This window comes from Sebastes umbrosus, chromosome 15 (genome assembly GCF_015220745.1).
Source record: "Sebastes umbrosus isolate fSebUmb1 chromosome 15, fSebUmb1.pri, whole genome shotgun sequence".
NCBI classification, from domain to species: Eukaryota; Metazoa; Chordata; class Actinopteri; order Perciformes; family Sebastidae; genus Sebastes; species Sebastes umbrosus.
In genome coordinates, this window is record NC_051283.1 from 3581181 (window position 1) to 3599268 (window position 18088).

At 42.0% G+C, this 18088-nt stretch overlaps 1 protein-coding gene across 1 annotated transcript in view; it reads right to left on the reverse strand.

The window, feature by feature from the left end:
• Positions 1–1489: 1489 nt before the first annotated feature.
• The window catches only part of LOC119503246 (protein shisa-7-like), a 50043-nt gene continuing 33444 nt past the window's right edge, over positions 1490–18088 (reverse strand). Inside the window, 4 exon segments of the mRNA XM_037794926.1 lie at positions 1490–5086; positions 5188–5426; positions 7178–7553; positions 16438–16674. Coding sequence (XP_037650854.1) covers positions 4896–5086; positions 5188–5426; positions 7178–7553; positions 16438–16674 — 1043 coding nt within the window. The 3' untranslated portion in view covers positions 1490–4895.

The window sequence follows — 18088 nt, forward strand, 5'->3', positions numbered from 1 at the left end:
ATTTTGAGAACCCCTCCTGTGAGTAATATCTGAAACCAGGATGAGTAGACAGCAGTGAATCTGGGCCCGCCTTAATAATGTTGCTCTTTCTCCTGTAATTTCCTCATTTTCTTAATTAAAGACCGTCATGAAGTTAATGATTTGGGGGGAGTGGTTGGGTGGAGAGGTGTTGTTCCCATGTGCACAGCCTCAAATTGCTCCCTGGGGTGCAGAAATACAGGGAGGCGGGGCTGATTTCAGAAACACAATAGTTGGTAGAACACACACACACACACACACACACACACACACACACACACACGCACACACACACAGGATTAATTTTGTTCCACTCACACACTCTCATTCAAACCAGCGAGGATCTGCTGTATACTTTGAACCTGAATACTTTTCTGTTACTGACTGAAATGTTTCCATAGCACACAGTATCGAAAACTGTTGGAATGAATGTCTGGTCTGATTGTTTTGTTTACTTATTCTTATTATATATCAGGCTGACCCGAATGCTTAGACTGTTGCCATGGTAATCGACCTCCAAATCAGTATTGGAATGCTTTGTTTTGTGTGTAATATGTATTGTGTTATGTTATTCTCAGACGGATATCGTTGTTTATTGTGTGTAGAGATGTGTCTTTGTACAATAGTGCGGCATCAGCAATGGTATTCGGGGCAGCCCTAAATTAGATAGTTCCTGAATTGAATTAAAAGTTTGCAAATTTGAAACTATATATTTAAGGAAAAGTTCTTTTACATCCTTTTGTGTTTGGACAACATTTGAAAACTTTAGCTACTTTGTTCTATTAAATAAAAAGGGTTGTGTAGAAAATACATCTCTATATTTCTCAATCATTTTGATATCAGTAACGAAACTCTGGTATAGTATCAACACTAGAATTAAATTCAATCTAAAAAAATATATAAAATCAAGCTCTATGAACAGTATACTGTGGATTTGGGTCAGTTTTGAGAAGATATTAAAGCTGTTAGCTGTTGTTCCAGGTCCTCAAATGTGAGAATTTGCTGCTTTTCTCGATTTTATATCCTTTTAACCTTAAAAATATTTGGGTTTCCAACTAAACCAGGTAATTTGATGTATCACACTGGGTTTTGGGCAGGTTTGATGGCTTTCCTGTGACAATTTATAGGCTAAAAATCTATGAAATAATAGCTAACTGCAGCCCTGAAAGCCATGTTGTGATGTGCCCTATGAATAGGGCTGATTTCATTATCAGTTCATCTATTATTTCTTTGTTTAAACAATTCTTTAGGTCTAAAAAAAAAGTCTTAAAAATACTTATTTTGTCTGATCAACAGTCCAAAACCTAAACATATTCAGTTTACAAAGATATAAAAGCAGCAAATCCTCACATCTGTCCAACACTTGTCTGTTGATCATTATCCATTAATCAACTTCAGCTCTAAATGTGAGCCTGAAACTAAAAACATGACCAGAAAGAGTCAAATTTCATCACAAAAGACACAAACAACATTTAGTGGGATTTTTTTTTATTGTTATTATCAATTAAACAGTATGGTTTCTACAAACGCAAGAATTGATCACCGATAACAAAGGGGTTGCACATGTGTGAGACCTTTGTTTGGATATTCTTGGAAATAGACATATAAGGGGATGTAATAAATAAATGTATCATACAATTTGAGGTATGCAGAGTAGCTTTGAGATTACAAATATGCCCATGCCTCCCCCTCCCAGTGGTTAACACACTCATACGCACACATACACACGCACATACACACATACACACGCACACACACAGACACAGTTTTATCAGGGGAGCAATTAACTGAACATGGATTACAACATCTGTATCAGACCTTTGAAGGTATGAGGAGAGATGAGACATTAAAAATACAACTGAATTTTCACGTGTCATTTACATTTCCCCCCCTTTTTTTTGCCTCTTTCTCTTTTAAAAGTTAATGAGATGTTTTCATCGTAAAAACCACAGAGCGTTTCCAGTCCCGTCAGCCAAAGGCAAGTCACGATACATTCTCCTCCACGAGCCCACTTCAGCAACAACCGCTGCTGCTGCTGGCGCTAATAAAACACATGCTGCAACGCAGCTTCGTTAATACTGTACCTTTTGTGCCCCTAAAGTTCTGTTCAAATAAGCAGGCTGTTCATGGAAAACAAATCGCCTTTTTGCAGATACATATTTAGCAGCGACACAAACTCATCAACCGAGCGATTTGTGACGTCACAAACGGCCCACTCAGCGGTTTCACTTCTACTCAAATACCAAAAACTTGACACAATATAAGCCTTCGATAATTTACATTTTCAAATATTTCAAAAAGTCCTCGCTTTGGTGAATGTAGCTCGACAAGAAAAGCTGTGATTGAACAGTGTCCCTTTTTTTATTTTTTTTTAATTTAAACGGCAGGCCTTTTAAATTTCATCACAAGTTGATATGAACACGTAACGACCGCGACGCGGGGTCTTTAAATCGCCTTCGTGAGCTGAAGACACGACCCGACGTTTGGTCAAAAATGAGGTTCAGCATTCCTAAGAAGAAGAAGAAGAAGAAGAAGAAGAAGACACTGAGAGAGAGAGTTACACACATGGGCACACAAATTAAAACAGACGCATGTACATTTACACACATACACGCCGTGACATCATAAGTCAGCACTATGACATCATCAACACTGGCTTCTGACATCGTCATGCGGTTTCGTCTTTTCTCTTTGATTGCATCAGCTCTTTTTTTTGTTCTCGAGAATACAAATGTTTTTTTTTTGTTGTTTTTTTTAATTCCACTAGAAAGTTTGAATATTGAAAATCCAGGATTATACATTAAAATTCACAGAGATTAAAAAAATAAATACATGTTTAAGTAAAAGAAAAAAAATAAATAAATCATGATAAGAGCGTTCAGCGTCTGATCAAGGGGGAATCTTTACACGTGTGATCATAAACCATTAACATTAAAATGAGCACATGTGTCGTAGGAAAAGGGCTGGCAGGAAGCTTCGCTCAGTAATCAATCATGTCTGTCTGTATCGAGGGGAAGCTGAGAACCTCAGTCGAGGCCTCACGAGTCCCTTAAACCCCATAAAGGGGAGATCCAGCCTGGAAGGCTAGAAGGTCCATCTCACAGCCAGAAAAACTAAAAACAAATGTACAAAATATGACCAACCTTTTCTCCCGCAACAAAAAAGCAATGGTGTGTTTTTACACGTTGCACAAAAGTTCCTTTGCGTTGCAGATGTTCCTTGCATGTTTATATATTTTCTCTCTACACAAAAAGAAAACATATGCACAAGCATGCCTCCCGACACGGACACGCAGAGGAAATGGAAATGAGAAGCAGACACTGTACAGAGCACAGACACACAAAGATAATTCGGTATAGCCCTTGGTGTGAAGTGTCCATTGTCCCGCCCCCCAACCCACCCACCACCCCCACCCAACCACCGCGCCTCGCAACCCATCTGCCCCCCCTTCCCTTCATACGAGGTGAGCAGCTCAACTTGCAGGTAACGTGTGGAAATCGGTAGAAGCACGGGAAGGTTCGTTTGAGAACCCTCAAACTCTCTACAAACTCACAATGAACAGTTTCAAACAGTGTTTCAGGGATGTTTGGTCAGTCTGCATGAGGTTAGTTCTTCTACATGAAGCGGTCCAATTCCAAAACCTTTTTTTTTTTTACTCATTATTACGCAAAAAGGGTCACAGCACAATGTTTCATAGATGATATACACCCACTGTACAAAGTTAAGCTAAAATCATACTGCAGAGTGGAGTTTACTGTTAAGGCCCGGTCACTCCAGAAAGTGGCACAACGAAATTAATCTGCACGTCAGATATAGTGAGTACTGGCAGGGCTAGTTGGTGGACTACTGTAGCTAACGAGCTAACCGCTAACACACTAGCAAACAGGGAACATGCTAGCGCTAGTCGGCCACAATAGCTCTTTCAATTTTCTGTCAAACGGGTTCAAACAATTCAATCAATTCATTGCAGCAATTTCATGTAAATGTTGCCGTTTAAATGCTGGTGTGACTGGGCCTTTATGACAGCAGCTTGTGTCGATGTCGGTCTTGTTTTTTTTAATCTCAAAATGGTTTATATTTAATTTCTATCTAGTAGTAAATTGAGCCATAAAGGCAATCAAGTGACAGCTAACTGTACTTGGTTAGATTATTTTTTTGCAGAGAATGTTTTATTTTCATGATAGTCCAATCACAACTAGAGAAAGGTCACATTTCCAGCCTTTAAAGTTACAAACTGGCTGGCTAAAGGATTAAATATGTTTTTAAACCAAGTATACACAACAGGGCTCAGTAATGTTAATACTATTATTATTATTATCAGGTTAATTTCATACAAAAGCAACTTGTTTGGTTTTTTAAATACTTTTTTTCATAAATACAAAGACAAGCAAACCCGTCTGTCTCTACCTCGGCGTTCTCCGTCATCCACAGTGGATTCAACGACAGATGAATCTCTGCCAGAGCTCTTCGAGGACTCAGAGGACAGTGCAATAAAAACTCAAGGACAATTCAACAAATACCCAGCAGCCTTTAAACTGCACTCGGATGATATTTTTTGCTCTTTTTAAGTGGACATTTCTGTCTTCCCTTTTCAAAGAATGGCTGAATATTCTCTTTTTCAACACAGAAAGTGACGACCGGAGAAAACCGATTGGCTAAACTCACTGTGAGATTAATGTCATCCACCACTTTTTGTTTTATGAAGGGGAGGGGGGGGGAGCTGTTTGTGCAGCCCTGTGAGGCAGCCAGCTGAGATCAAACCTCCGTTTCCTGCTCTTCTTCCCGCTAAATGCCTCTTCAGCTTCTTTACAGCTCCAGCCTTCAGCTCTCTACTCTCTTCATCTTCATCTTCCTCTCTCTTCACCTCCCTCGTCCTCTCACACTGTCACCTCGTTCTTACTCCCAGTCCGCAGTCCCTGCACTCCTCCGCCTCCGGGGATGAAGTGCAGCTGTTCGATGGTGTTCTGCCTCTTGCTGGCGAAAGCCATCCGTCGGGCGTTGGGGTGGCCTACCCCGCCTCCGCCTCCGCCTCCGCCGTGGCCCCCGTGGGGGTCCCCAGCCGCCGTGCATGCCCATCCCCCAGCGGAGCTGCGGTCGCGGTCACGGTCCGCGGATCACGGTCACGGTCACGGTCACGGTCACGATCACGATCACGATCACGATCACGATCACGATCGTGGTCGTGGCCCGGCGTCGGGTGGGAGTTCATCTTGATCATGTGGTGGCGCTCCATGGACGGCGTGACGCAGATGTTCTGCTGCGACTGGGCCTTCTGGTGGTGGCTGAGTCGGCCCATGGCGGGCACCATCCCGCCGCCTCCCCCTCTGTCGCCGCCTCCGCTGACGATCAGACCCATCATCAGCCGGTCCTCCAGACGGTCGGGTGAGACCAGAAGCCTCTCATGGGACCTGGAAACCACAGACTTGTTTATCCTCTCTGTTATTAAATAAGGCTCATAAAATTCCCTGAATAACAGATTCATATTTGGCCTCAAGGCTGGATGATAATTCAGTATTATCATTTATTATAATTATTATATTAACAAATTAATGAAATAACTAAATGGCTTAATAACTAAATGAATAATCTCAAACAAATTGTACTTTGTAGTTAAAGTTTTTTGTTTTTCAACTTAAAAGACTTCTATGTGATGTAATGTAGTTTTCATATTGTGATATATATAAATGTATATATATCAATTAGGGCTGGGTGATATGGCCAAAATCTTCTATCCGGATATAGATCATTTCATATCTCAATAACGCTTTATATCATGATATTGCATGTTTTCTGGTAATTCAATCAATTCATAGTCCATATGAAACAACCACATGGTAAATCCTATTTTTGTATACTCCTGTGTCAATTCAATACTTGACAAATGAAAAGTATTTTCTCATTTTAAGAACTTGAGTGCAAAATGAACATACCAGTTTTAAAGGAAATTATAGGGAAAAAATGGGCCTATTGTAGCTTATATCACGATAGAGAAAAATATATACGATTGACGTTTTCATATTGTTTTGACGATATATGTCAATATTCTTATTAAACTCATGATATTGTTTTTAACGGTCACTGTTTATAATACAGCACACTGTTAACACTTTAATTAAAGTCACGATTCCTTCTTTTGCAGCAAGTTATCTTTACAAATGAGAGTTCTCTGTGTATCTACGTATGTGATGATCTGATGCGTATCAGTAACTTTCTGTCGTATCTTTTGATGTCTGTGTCTTTCAGAGGCGGTAGCAGGTTCAGTTTTAGAGCCAGAGTAAAGGTACAGATATCATATGAAACTAGAAAACATAAGGAATCAACTTGTGTACCAACCATGCTAGCTTGTTGCGAAAGAGGCTAAATAACGTTCCAAAGTTGGGCTAAATTTTGTCGAGGAAAAACTGTCATGGCCATTTTCAAAGGGGTCCATTTGACCTCTGACCTCAAGATATGTGAATGAAAATGGGTTCTATGGGTACCCACGAGTCTCCTCTTTACAGACATGCCCACTTTATGATAATCACATGCAGTTTTGTGAATGCAGTATATTGTGTTATTGTCTCCTATTCTAAAACGGTGTATTTGAATGTCTGCATACTGGGGTCCCTAAACAGTCTTGAATTACATAAATTGGGTATCACTGTAAAACTGAGAGTCTTGTGGATCCAATGAGCCCGACTGTATTCATGTGTGATGATGTTAATCCCCATAGGAGACATTTCATTATAATGAGACCATTTTTAAAAAATTGAACTTCACTGTATAAAACGACCTGCGGTGACCTCTAGGATAATCACAGCCTCATGAAACCCTGTCTGCAAAACCTGTTTATCAGTGACTAGTCATATGGCACCGATGTGGTTGAAAGCTCCAGAACAAGTAAGTAAAGTGGACCTTGAGTTGAGATTGTTTTGTCAAATGCTGTTTCCAAGGTCAAGAATGCACTGAAGAGCTCAATGTCGAACTTATTAGACTCGTAAAATAAAGTAATATGAGATAAAAGGTTTTCAAATTGTACCTTCACCCTGTCGGACATAAAATCTTAATGAAACTATTCCGCTCTTGACATTTATTAAACATTGAACTCTCTTCACTCTCATTATCTCCTCTCATCTTTCATCTTTAGTGTTTCATCTGCGCTCCCAATCTCGTATCTTACCTGCGGAGCGTCTGCGAGTTGGAGCCCCTGCTGGTGCTCATCATGGCTTTGTAGTACTGGTGTTGCTGGTTCTTGGACAGGCGGGACAGCGTGTTGCCCTCCCCGAGCAGCTGGTCTTGGGAGCGGACGCGGCGCGGCGGCCTGTCGAAGGGGGAGCTGGTGTACGACGGCGTCTGGGCGGGCAGCGGGTACGGGTTGGGGGTGGAGGGGATGTGGAGACGGGGCCGGGAGCCGTTGAGGGGCAGCGTGCCCCGGGATCCCAGCGTGTACTCGCCTGCCCACGGCAGGTAGTGCTGCGATGAGTAGAAGGAGGGCGGAGCGTTGGTGGAGCGACGCTTGGAGTTGTAGTAGCTGGAGTACTCGTCGAGTTCTTTCTCTGGTTCGGCAAAAGAGAGAAAGAAATGTGTAATGTGTAAATAGGGCTGCAACTAAAGATTATTAACACTGGGTAGAAATGGAGCAGATATGATTAAAAAAAGTTATTTTTATAAAAAGGTCATCTGAAAAAAATCATGTGCCTCTGTGTCCTCCGGTGCGCCTAAAGGTTAAAGGTAAAAGAGAAGCCCACGAGCAATGAGGTAAGAAAGTTTGATGTGAGAAGAATGAGATGGGTCGCTTTAAAGGGACTGTTTGTAACTTCTTACACGTATAAATCACCCGGGTCGGTGTCCCATGCGCGCTCGCATATACCTGCTCGCATATACCTGCTCGCATCTGTGCGCTTGCATCTGCGCGCTCGCTTGTGGCTACGCCGTTCAGACAAGACTTCAACACAAACTACACGGAAGCACCAAAACCGCAAAGTTCTATCTAGTGAAGCCCGTCTTGCAAAACCGCGTTGGCCGCGGTCGGAGGACGCGGGGTAGACCGTAGCTTTGGTCTCCAGGACCGGAGTCTCTGCTGTACTCTGCTCTGCTGCCTGCCTTCACTCAGCTCGCTCCATCACGTGCATGTGCGCACACTACACACTGCAGGGGAGTTAGTAGCTCTGAGAATATCTAGTGAATGTACAGTAGGACGGTTGGTGCAGAAATAAATGCTGCAGCTCCTCCAGACCAACAGAGGTTTCCCGTGTCTTGTGAAGTGACGGGGCTCCGCAGAGAGAAACGTTACCGTCTCTGACCGGGTGCTGGTGTCCCCCTCCAGCCGCGGTCGGGAGGCTGAAGCAGGAAAAGCCAACACTAGGATCAGCAGTGATTCATGGAGAGACCTTCGTCTGGTCAGCTAACATTACTGCCAAGCAGCTGAAATATAGAGTGATATTGTGGTTTTAGCTGACGTGTGTCGCCTCACTGTTTTGAGCGATGCTCGTTCATGTATATGTAGAGCGAGCAAGCGCGGGATACAGGACGCTGACTTTCGTTGACTTAACGGCCACAGTGACATGAAAATAAAGAAATAGAGACAGAGTAGAAGAGAGAAGAAAGAGACATGGATGGAACAGTTAGTGAGGTTCATTAATAGTGAAATACAGTGTTTCTGCTCTATAGCCTGAGACCGCTTTAATCTTCAAAGCATTTCCATGGAAGCAGCTCCCCAAGAGCCAATTTAAACCTGACCTTTAACCAGCCACCTCTCTGCCTCGTCCTCCCCTCTCGCCTTGTCTTTTCCCCCCTCCTTTCTCCTCTCCTTTCTCCTCTCCTTCTGTTTCCTCCTTTGTCTCTTCCACTCTTTTGGTTTCCTCTCTTTCTCTTTCCCTCCCTCTCTCTCTTTTTTTTATCTTCTCTCGCTGTTTGTCTCATGTCCTCTCTCTCCCTCTCTGTGTTTACTCCCCTCCAGTAAGGCCAAATTATCTGGAGGTTTCTCCCCCGGCTGCCGAGCGAAGACAAAGCCGCCTTTATCAGTGTCCTTTCTGCAGCTCCGTATGGGGAACTTCATCAAAAGGACCAGGTTTCATACAACGGCTGGCGAGAGGCTGCGGGGGCTCTTCTGTGTCACAATGACGACGTTTTAGTTTCCCTTTTGAAGAGGTGTTCCGCCAAAACTGACATTCACGATGAAAAAGCACACATTAAATAATCAAATACTGCTTTGCTTTTAGTGTCACTGGTTGATTCAGTGCAACAGTGAGTCAGGCTGGATCGGGTTTTAAAGTTTTCTGTTGAAGCGATCAGCGCCTGTCAGCTCTACTCTCAAAGGAAGTGATGTTTTTGGTTGCTTTGGAACAAACAGAAAAAGGAAGAACTGGGTAAATATGTAGGGTTGAATCCAAATTTCCCCCCTCCGAACTTCCATCACACGTACTACATACTTACGTGTCCTGAGGTCAAGTCTGCAGTGGTGTTAGAGATAAAAATGTGCTATGCAAGGGGACTTAAGACCTTAGTCACTGCCATTATTTATATTGGCAATGAGTGCAATATGAGCCTCACTACAATAATACACATAAACATCAAAAATAAAAATATTAGGGTCGTCAGTCGATTCAAATATTTAATCGCGATTAAACACATGATTGTTACTCGCAAATTATTGACACATTTTATCTGTTCAAAATCTACCTCTAGGGAGATTTGTCAAGTATTTATTACTCTTATTAACATGGGAGTGGACAAATATGCTGCTTTATGCAAACGTATATGTATATTTATTATTGGAAATCAATTACGAACACAAAACAATGACAGATATTGTCCAGAAACCCTCACAGGTACTGCATTTAGCATAAAACAATATGCTCAAATCATAACATGGCAAACTGCAGCCCAACAGACAACAACAGCTGTCAGTGTGTCAGTGTGCTGACTTGACTATGACTTGCCCCAAACTGCATGTGATTATCATAAAGTGGGCATGTCTGTAAAGGGGAGACTCGTGGCTACCCATAGAATCCATTTCCCAATTCACATATCTGGAGGTCATTTAGCCATAATGCTAGTATGATGTGGTTGGTGCCAATGGATTCATTAGGTTTTCTAGTTCTATATGATGCCAGTATCTTCACTCTAGCTTTAAAACTAAGCCAGGTACAACCTAAAAATTTGCAAGTTGCATTGATGGGTTAAAGAAATTAGTGGCGTTAAAATGAATTTGCATTAACACGTTATTATCACGTTAACTTTGACAGCCCAAGACAATATAGATCATTTTTGTGCTATATACAGCATCTATTCAAAGCGTCTCGAGATAACTTCTGTTATGATTTGACGCTATATAAAAATAAATTGAATTGAATTTATATACCTAGTGTCAGGTTTGGAAAAGTAAAGGAGTGGGTTAAGTTTCCCTTTATCATTACTACTACTAGTACTACTACTACTACTACTACACTACACACTACTACTACTAGGAGACACTACAGGTGAATAGGACCTTAGTATGAAACCAATAGTATTACTATTTCTGGTGAAATATTATAATATGCAAACACTGGACACTACGCTGGCATAAATATCCCACAATGCAATGTGGTAGTGACAACAATGTTCATAACAGACGTTGACGGACAACTCTGTCAGATAAATAACTCTTCAATATAACTGTAAGTATAAGATTTCACTTTGCTAGGCGAAATATTTTAAAGGTCCCATATCATGCTCATTTTCAGGTTCTTACTTGTATTTTGTGTTTCTACAAGAACATGTTTATATGCTTTAATGTTCAAACAACACATTATTTTCCTCATACTGTCTGTCTGAATATACCTGTATTCATGCTCTGCGTTGCAAGGCAACAGTTTGGGTCCATGTGTACTCCCTGTCAGCTGATGTCATTCACATACACTGCAACAGGAAATAAACTGGGACACATTTAGAATGTTTATGTTTAAAACTGTGAAATTGTCTAGATATTGTAGATTTGTGACATCACAATTGTACAGAAATCCTGACGGTTTGTTTCAAACGCACAATTTCTGAATACAGACTGTGTGTATTTCTCTGTGGATTCAGCGTTTTGATCATTTCACAGTATTTATGTAACACTTAAACCTGCTTTATGATATAAAAGACATGAAAATCTCACTTTTTACAATATGGGACCTTTAAGACAATACTTTTTTTTGTTTTACAAGTTTTCTGAAAATGTTATGCTTAAACATGCAAATGAGGAATTATATAATGCTAACTTTGGGTGAATTTAGGAGAAATCTACACACGCAAATAGACAAAGTAGTAAAAACAAAACACCTAAGTAGTGCATGAAAAATCAATGTTTTTGCCTTTAGTGTCTCGCCTTAAGGATATGATGTAATCTTTCGACCTGGTCTGGTGAAGTATGCAGTTTGCACCCCACGCAGACTCTCCGGATATCCACAGAAAGTCAGAGAGCACCCGAGGCTCCTTGTGGACTTGTTTGTTTGCCACTTGCAGAAACTCTCAAACAAAAAATACATCATTCCAGGGGGTGAAAGTAGCCCGGTACGGTCTGATACTCTGTACCACTAAAAGATTCAGCGCCGGTACGCAGTACTGGGAAGAAGGGACAGCAGCTGCCGGCCAAAACCACATACAACATGTCACGATCGCATTTCAACGAGAAAACACACCTGCTAACGTCAGGTCAACATACAGATAGTTGCCTCCACTAAGGAGGTTATATTTTTGGTTTGTCTCTTTGTTTGTTCACGCATCAGGTTTCAATTTCAATAAAAGGACTGTTTTTAAGAATCAGAAATTGCTTGTTGACAGCGACACCTGTGGCCGTTAAGTCAAGGAAAGCTACGGTCTCCCCCGCGTCCTCCGACCGCGGCCAACACTGTTTAACAGACGGGCTTCACTACATAGAACTTTGTGGTTTTGGTGCTTCCGTGTATTTTGTGTTGGAGTCTTGTCTGAACAGCGTAGCCACACGCGAGCGCGCATGGGACACCGACATGCAATGATTTATACGTTTAAGAAGTTACAAACAGTCACTTTAAAGCTCATGAACACACCGGAGTCGGAAGAACGACTTCCCAACTTGGGAAAAAGGAGCATCCAAGTCGCACATGAAAGCACCGTTGTTTGCGCTCTTCTATTTTTCTTATAAATTGCTTTGAAATGGTTCCAGTGTCAGTGTGTTTGTGTCCAGCAAAGAAGCTGTGAGTGTCTAATCCGTGCATGTTGCCTTTCCAAAATGGTTTAGTTAGCCTACTATTGGAAAAAGTAAACTTTCGCTGCAGCTGAGTGTCTGATATCAAATAACCTACTGTGGGGTTTCTAGGTTGCTATGGGTTGTTTCTTGCAAACATCTCCCGAGTAAAATGACAAAATAAGTCTTGATGTTTCCTGATGTTCAGTTTTACTCCAACAACACGGACAGCAGGTCAAACAAGCTGCAACTTCTGTGACTCTGCTGGCATAGCGCTGTGCGTCCACATCTTTACTAAACAGTGCTTGTAAACTGTTCAACTGTTGTAGATGACTCTAGTTGTAATTTTCTTCTAATTCAAAACAAAAACTGTTATGATCATATGACAAATTATTCTGTGGCACTAACACCGTTTAAGTATATAATTTGCTATACTTGATGTCATCTAATTTCTTACATTACAGGCGCTAAAAAATGTAATGTGTGTGTTCAGGGATGCATGAAGCTGGGGGGGAGGTGGGAGGAGAACAATATGAAGCCATGAAGGTAGGGGTAGTAGTAGCCTACCAGCCAGGGGACCTTATTTCGTAAAAAAAATATGAACGGTAGTCAACGGTGAGAGACACATAATTTTTTTATCCTGTTTAAATTGCGCCATGAATCACACATATGATGTCAGGAAAGTCACAGTTTGTTGTGAAACTGTTTAAGTATCAGACTGTGAAAATAGTTAATTAGAATAAGGTCCCATGAGGTCCACCAGAAGGGGCGGGACTAAGGCTGTCTATAAATTGATTTGTTTGTTTGTGTTGAGGTAGTGCAATTATGTGAAGGAGAGATGGCAGAAAATAAACAAAGTCATGGCAAAAACAAAGGAGGTGAATGTAGGGAAGTAGAACTGTTTCCATCATCTGCAAAACAAAAACGTAAACCATGACGTCGTCAGCTCTGATGATCTGAACCATAAAAAGCTGCAGGCCCGCTGTGATTAATGCGACGGAGTGGCGGTTTCATAAATGAGACGATGACAGGAAGTTGGATGACCTCTGAAGGTCTGATGTGTAATGAGTAGAAGCCTTTTCCTATCGCTGCACGGAGAGCGCCGTCTGTTTGAGTGTTTTTTCCTTTTGACTGAATGGAAACAATAAAAGAGACTCATCTGGACTTTCACCTCATTATTGCTTCCGCTTCAATGTATAGCCACGGCGTGTGCACACACACACACACACACACACACACACACACACACATATACAATCCCCCGTGTAGTAACCATCCATCACTCAGCCTGCAGAGGCGACTCCCCTCCCCCTGCAGTCTTCAGCAATATCAGGGCGAGAGAGGTAAAGACAGAGAGAGAGAGAGAGAGGTTGCCAGCCGCTGCCTCTAAAACGTCTTTTCCTCCCCGTCGAAGGCAGCCAGGCCCCTGCAGACCAGCAGCCAACGCCCTCGCCCCTATCTCCACATCTCACCTCCAATCCTTTCTTCCACTGCCTCTCCCTTCATTCTCCTCCTTCTGCATCTCTATCTTCACGGATCTCTCTCTTTTTTTTCTCTTCCTGCTGTATCCTTATTTGGCCAATCAGCTCTTTCACTTCCTCCCTGATCCTTTTCTTCTGGTCAACCAACCTCTCTCTCCACATTTATACTCTCCCACGTTTCTTTCCTCTCTTTCAATTTCCCCCCAATCCCTCTTTTCTCTGTGCCCCTCCTTTCTTCCTCTCTAATTCCATCTTTCTGTCCCTCCTGGTCTCCATTTCCTTCATTCGCAACCATTCCCACTCTCCCATCACTCTCTTAATTCTCTCCGTCTGCTCCCATCCCTCCATTAATTCCCCTTTTCCTGTTTCAGTGTGTTTAGTTTCCTGTTATGGCTGTTTAGCAGAAACAGTTTACACATTCAGAAAACAGTGATATGATTATTTTTTGTTTTTGCAGCTGAGTCATCACATCTACTGGCGGCCATGCCTGCCTGCCTGCTGCCGTACTGGAGGTTTGAGAATCAGCTGCGTGGAATTCAAACTAACCGGACACAAAAAGAGAAATACCCGGAAAGAAAGTCATGGGGTGGGAGTGGGCTTATAGACAATAACCTGCTCATAGGTTAGTTGGCAAACCAGGCAGGTGGTGCATAAAGAAAAAAGCTATCAAGTTGCATTATGGGAAGTGTAGGATCCAGTGCTTTCGGAGCTTGACCCACACTAGGGATTTAGGGATGTCACGAGAATCGATACTTCCGTACCAAGTTGATGCAAAACTCTAAAAAATTTGATGGTACTCGTTTTCCCACAGTACTGCAGGTACCGTCACGGTTTCCCCTGATAACGCTACATTGTGAACAACAAAACCGTGTTGAAATCGGCAGGACGAGAGCTAGTTAACGTTAGCTGTTAGCAGCCGGTGGGCAGCATAGTCCTGCACAGAGCTAACAGCAAACGTTAACGGAGGTTGCATCGAGTTTCATTATGTGTTCAGGCTCTGTTCAGTAAAAGTTAGTTGTTGGTGAAGGTAATTCTAACGTTATCATGATGTGATCAAATGTAATCTTGTAAAATGTAGTTTTTTGGAGAGAAACTTGAATAAATCCAGTTGTTTGAAGGAGATGTTTTCACAATAATATAAAATAGATAATAGAGAGGGAATTATGACATGTTTAACTTCCTAACACTAGCTCTAAGTGTTTTGTGTATTGTGACATCCATACTAGGGATTAAATATTAGGATATCTCGTACACCTTTAAAGGAACATTCCACAAAACATCTATCTTTAAATGATCAAATACTCACACAATTACAATGGATTCCAACCGAGGATCTGATGAGTATAATACATTTTTCTGCCATTGAATGATGTTTCAAACACCGACAGGCGAATACCACGATGAATTGCGCATCACTTGCAACCGCTCTCTGCCCCGTCTCAAGGTCCGATTCACAAAAGATATTGCCGCATTACACCGCAAACACGGCGATAACGATTTGCATCTGATTGGAAGTATAAATGTTGCCTTTGCGTCGAGAACACAGTAGACAGAACAACGGCAGAGAGAAAAAGCTAAATTATATTATCAGACCGCAAGCTACAGGTCCTGACCGACGAGGTGCAGAGGGGTTCCTCAAAACTTCAGGTAAGGAATTTAAACGTGACGGAGAGAAACCGTATTTGGGATTTAACATCCCAGTCTGTCAGCATTAATGCGCTTCAGTTACCACTAACTCTCTGAAGACGCTGAAAATTTCATTGTTACTGTGTGCGGCTATTAGTGCCGATCTTTGTGATCTGGACTGTTTTTGCAATGAGTGCATTGCATAGAAAGGGGCCAATTTGCCCCAAATGTTTGCATATTACCTCATTTAAATACGTTCAATCCTTTCGTGAATTAGCCCCTCAGAGTTTTTCCAACATAAGTAAATATCAGGGCTGTCAAAGTTTATATAATGAACGCAAATTTGTTTCAACGCCACTAATTCCTTTAACGCAACTTGCGATTTTTAGGTTGTAGCTCAGTTTTAAAGCTAGAGTGAAGATACTGTATCATATGAAATCCTAAAGAATCCATTCATACCAACCATACTTGGATAGCTTGTCACGAAGGAGGTTAAATAACACTCAAAATTTGCTCTAAATTTTGGCGAGGAAAAACTATCATGGCCTTTTTCAAAGGTGTCCCTTGACCTCTGACCTCCAGATATGTGAATGTAAATGGGTTCTATGGGTACCCACGAGTCTCCCCCTTTACAGACATGCCCACTTTATGATAATCACATGCAGTTTGGGACAAGTCATAGTCAAGTCAGCACACTGGACACACTGACAGTGCTGTTGCCTGTTGGGCTTGAATTTGCCATGCTATGATTTGCAGCATATGTTTTATGCTAAATGCAGTACCTGTGAGGGTTCTATTGAAAATATCTGTCATTGTTTTGTGTTGTTAATTAATTTCCAATAATGCATACTTATATACATACATTACATTTGCATAAAGCAGCATATTGGCCAAATGAACTATGTATGTATATAATTCAGACCTTTTGAAACAGTCAACTTTATAAATGTAATCAGTGACTGTGTTTAGCCACGAGAACACTTCCAATATGGGTGCTAGCTGGTGTGTTGCATCACCTGAAATCCTTCAGTGGTCCCCGAATAATCAATCAGTCCCACTTGCTCTCCCATCCTCCATCTCTCTCTCAAGTTTCCCCTTCACTCTCTCCCCCTCCCACATCCCTTAATCTCCCCCTTGACTCACCCAGCCTCTTCAGAGAGCTGTAGCGGTTGATCTCAGGTTTCATGGCCGACTCGTAGGACGGCGGCAGCTGGGCGAGGTTGTGGAAGGAGTGGGAGAAGTTGGGGTGGCTGCTGTTGTGTCTCATGCCCCCTCCGATGATGATGCCGCCACCGCCGCCACTGGGTCCTTTACCGCTACCTGAAAGCAGGGTGGGTCCAGAGGAGAGCTGGGAGGTGTTGTTCATACGGGCGCCACGCTCTGGACGGAGGGGAGTGGAGAATGAGGAGAAGGGGTGATGGAGGAGAGGATAAGCAAGTGAGGAAGAGGAAGGAGGAGAAAAAACAAACAGGAACACAAGAAGAGGAGATGAAAAAGAGATAGGAAAGAAAAAGAGAGATGGAGCATGGAAAAGGGAGAGGGAGGGGAACAGAAGAGATGAAGATGAGAGAGGGAAAAAGGAAAGAAAGGGAGAAAATACAGAGAAAAAGAGGGGAAACAAATAAAAAGATAGGAGTAGAAAATGGACAAAAAGGAAGTAAAGGGAGGTGAAGAAGAAAGCGTAGGGGACGACAGGACAAGAGAAGAAGATACAAGCTGGTTAATGATCAGTAAACACAGGAAGTGTCTCCGAGCTCCATGGCGACCATCTATAAATACAACTCTGTACTGTTCATCTGAGGCTCCAAACACAAACATATCAGCCACATGTAAATACATAGAAATACACTGATAGCATCGGGGGAAGGGGGGGGGGACCTACATACACATTCACATTTATGCAAAGTGCAAAAGCAGCACATCGATCGATACACAAAAAAAATGATTTGTCTTATGTAATATTAGCAGTACTGGGGAAGGGAGGGCAGGGCTGTCTGTTTTTGCAACATGTATATCAGTTACATCATACAGTATACGAGTACATTCATATTTACACGGCACTTTGAATGACCTAACATGTAGGTGCACTCAGCGGTGACCTAACATGTGTAGGTTCTGTACATTTAAACGGGGACAGTGAGCTAAAAGGTACATCTGAGATCGACAAACACATGCTGCCCATTAGTTCAACCACTGAGGAGATTTACACAAAGAGAACAGGAGGAGCTTTATTAACTACTGGGTGACAGCAGCAGATATTTAAAAAAAATAAAAGGTTCAAAATGTGAGAATATAAAGCAGCGATAAAAAAGATTACGTAGCTGGAAAATTGGCCATTTTGCATGTTGTTTCCTGTCTTTGAGACACAATCGATGTGGAGTGGTAACGGTTATGAGCTGCGATCTTGTTAAGATTACTGCTGGACATATACTGGTCATTGGCCATTGACAGTAATGGGCAATAATGTCTCTGTTAAGCGTCACCCAGGGAACACACATCACATCGACTTCTGTACTGTGCATGTTACACACACACACACGGTGGAGGGGGTAAAAAAAAGCAATGCCAGCTGTGAGATCATATGGTTTATAAAGCACGAGGAAGGCTGTAGAAAATAAATGCATCAAATACTGAGCTAAATGTGCTGTTATGATACAGAATTAGCCCGGTCACTTCCAAGAATGCACGGTAATTGATTTTTATTTGGAACACCTACAATGGCTGACAAAGAGGTTTGATAATGGTGTCGTGGAAAAGTGAATTTTGGTTTCAGTGTTTGAACAGTATCTGACTC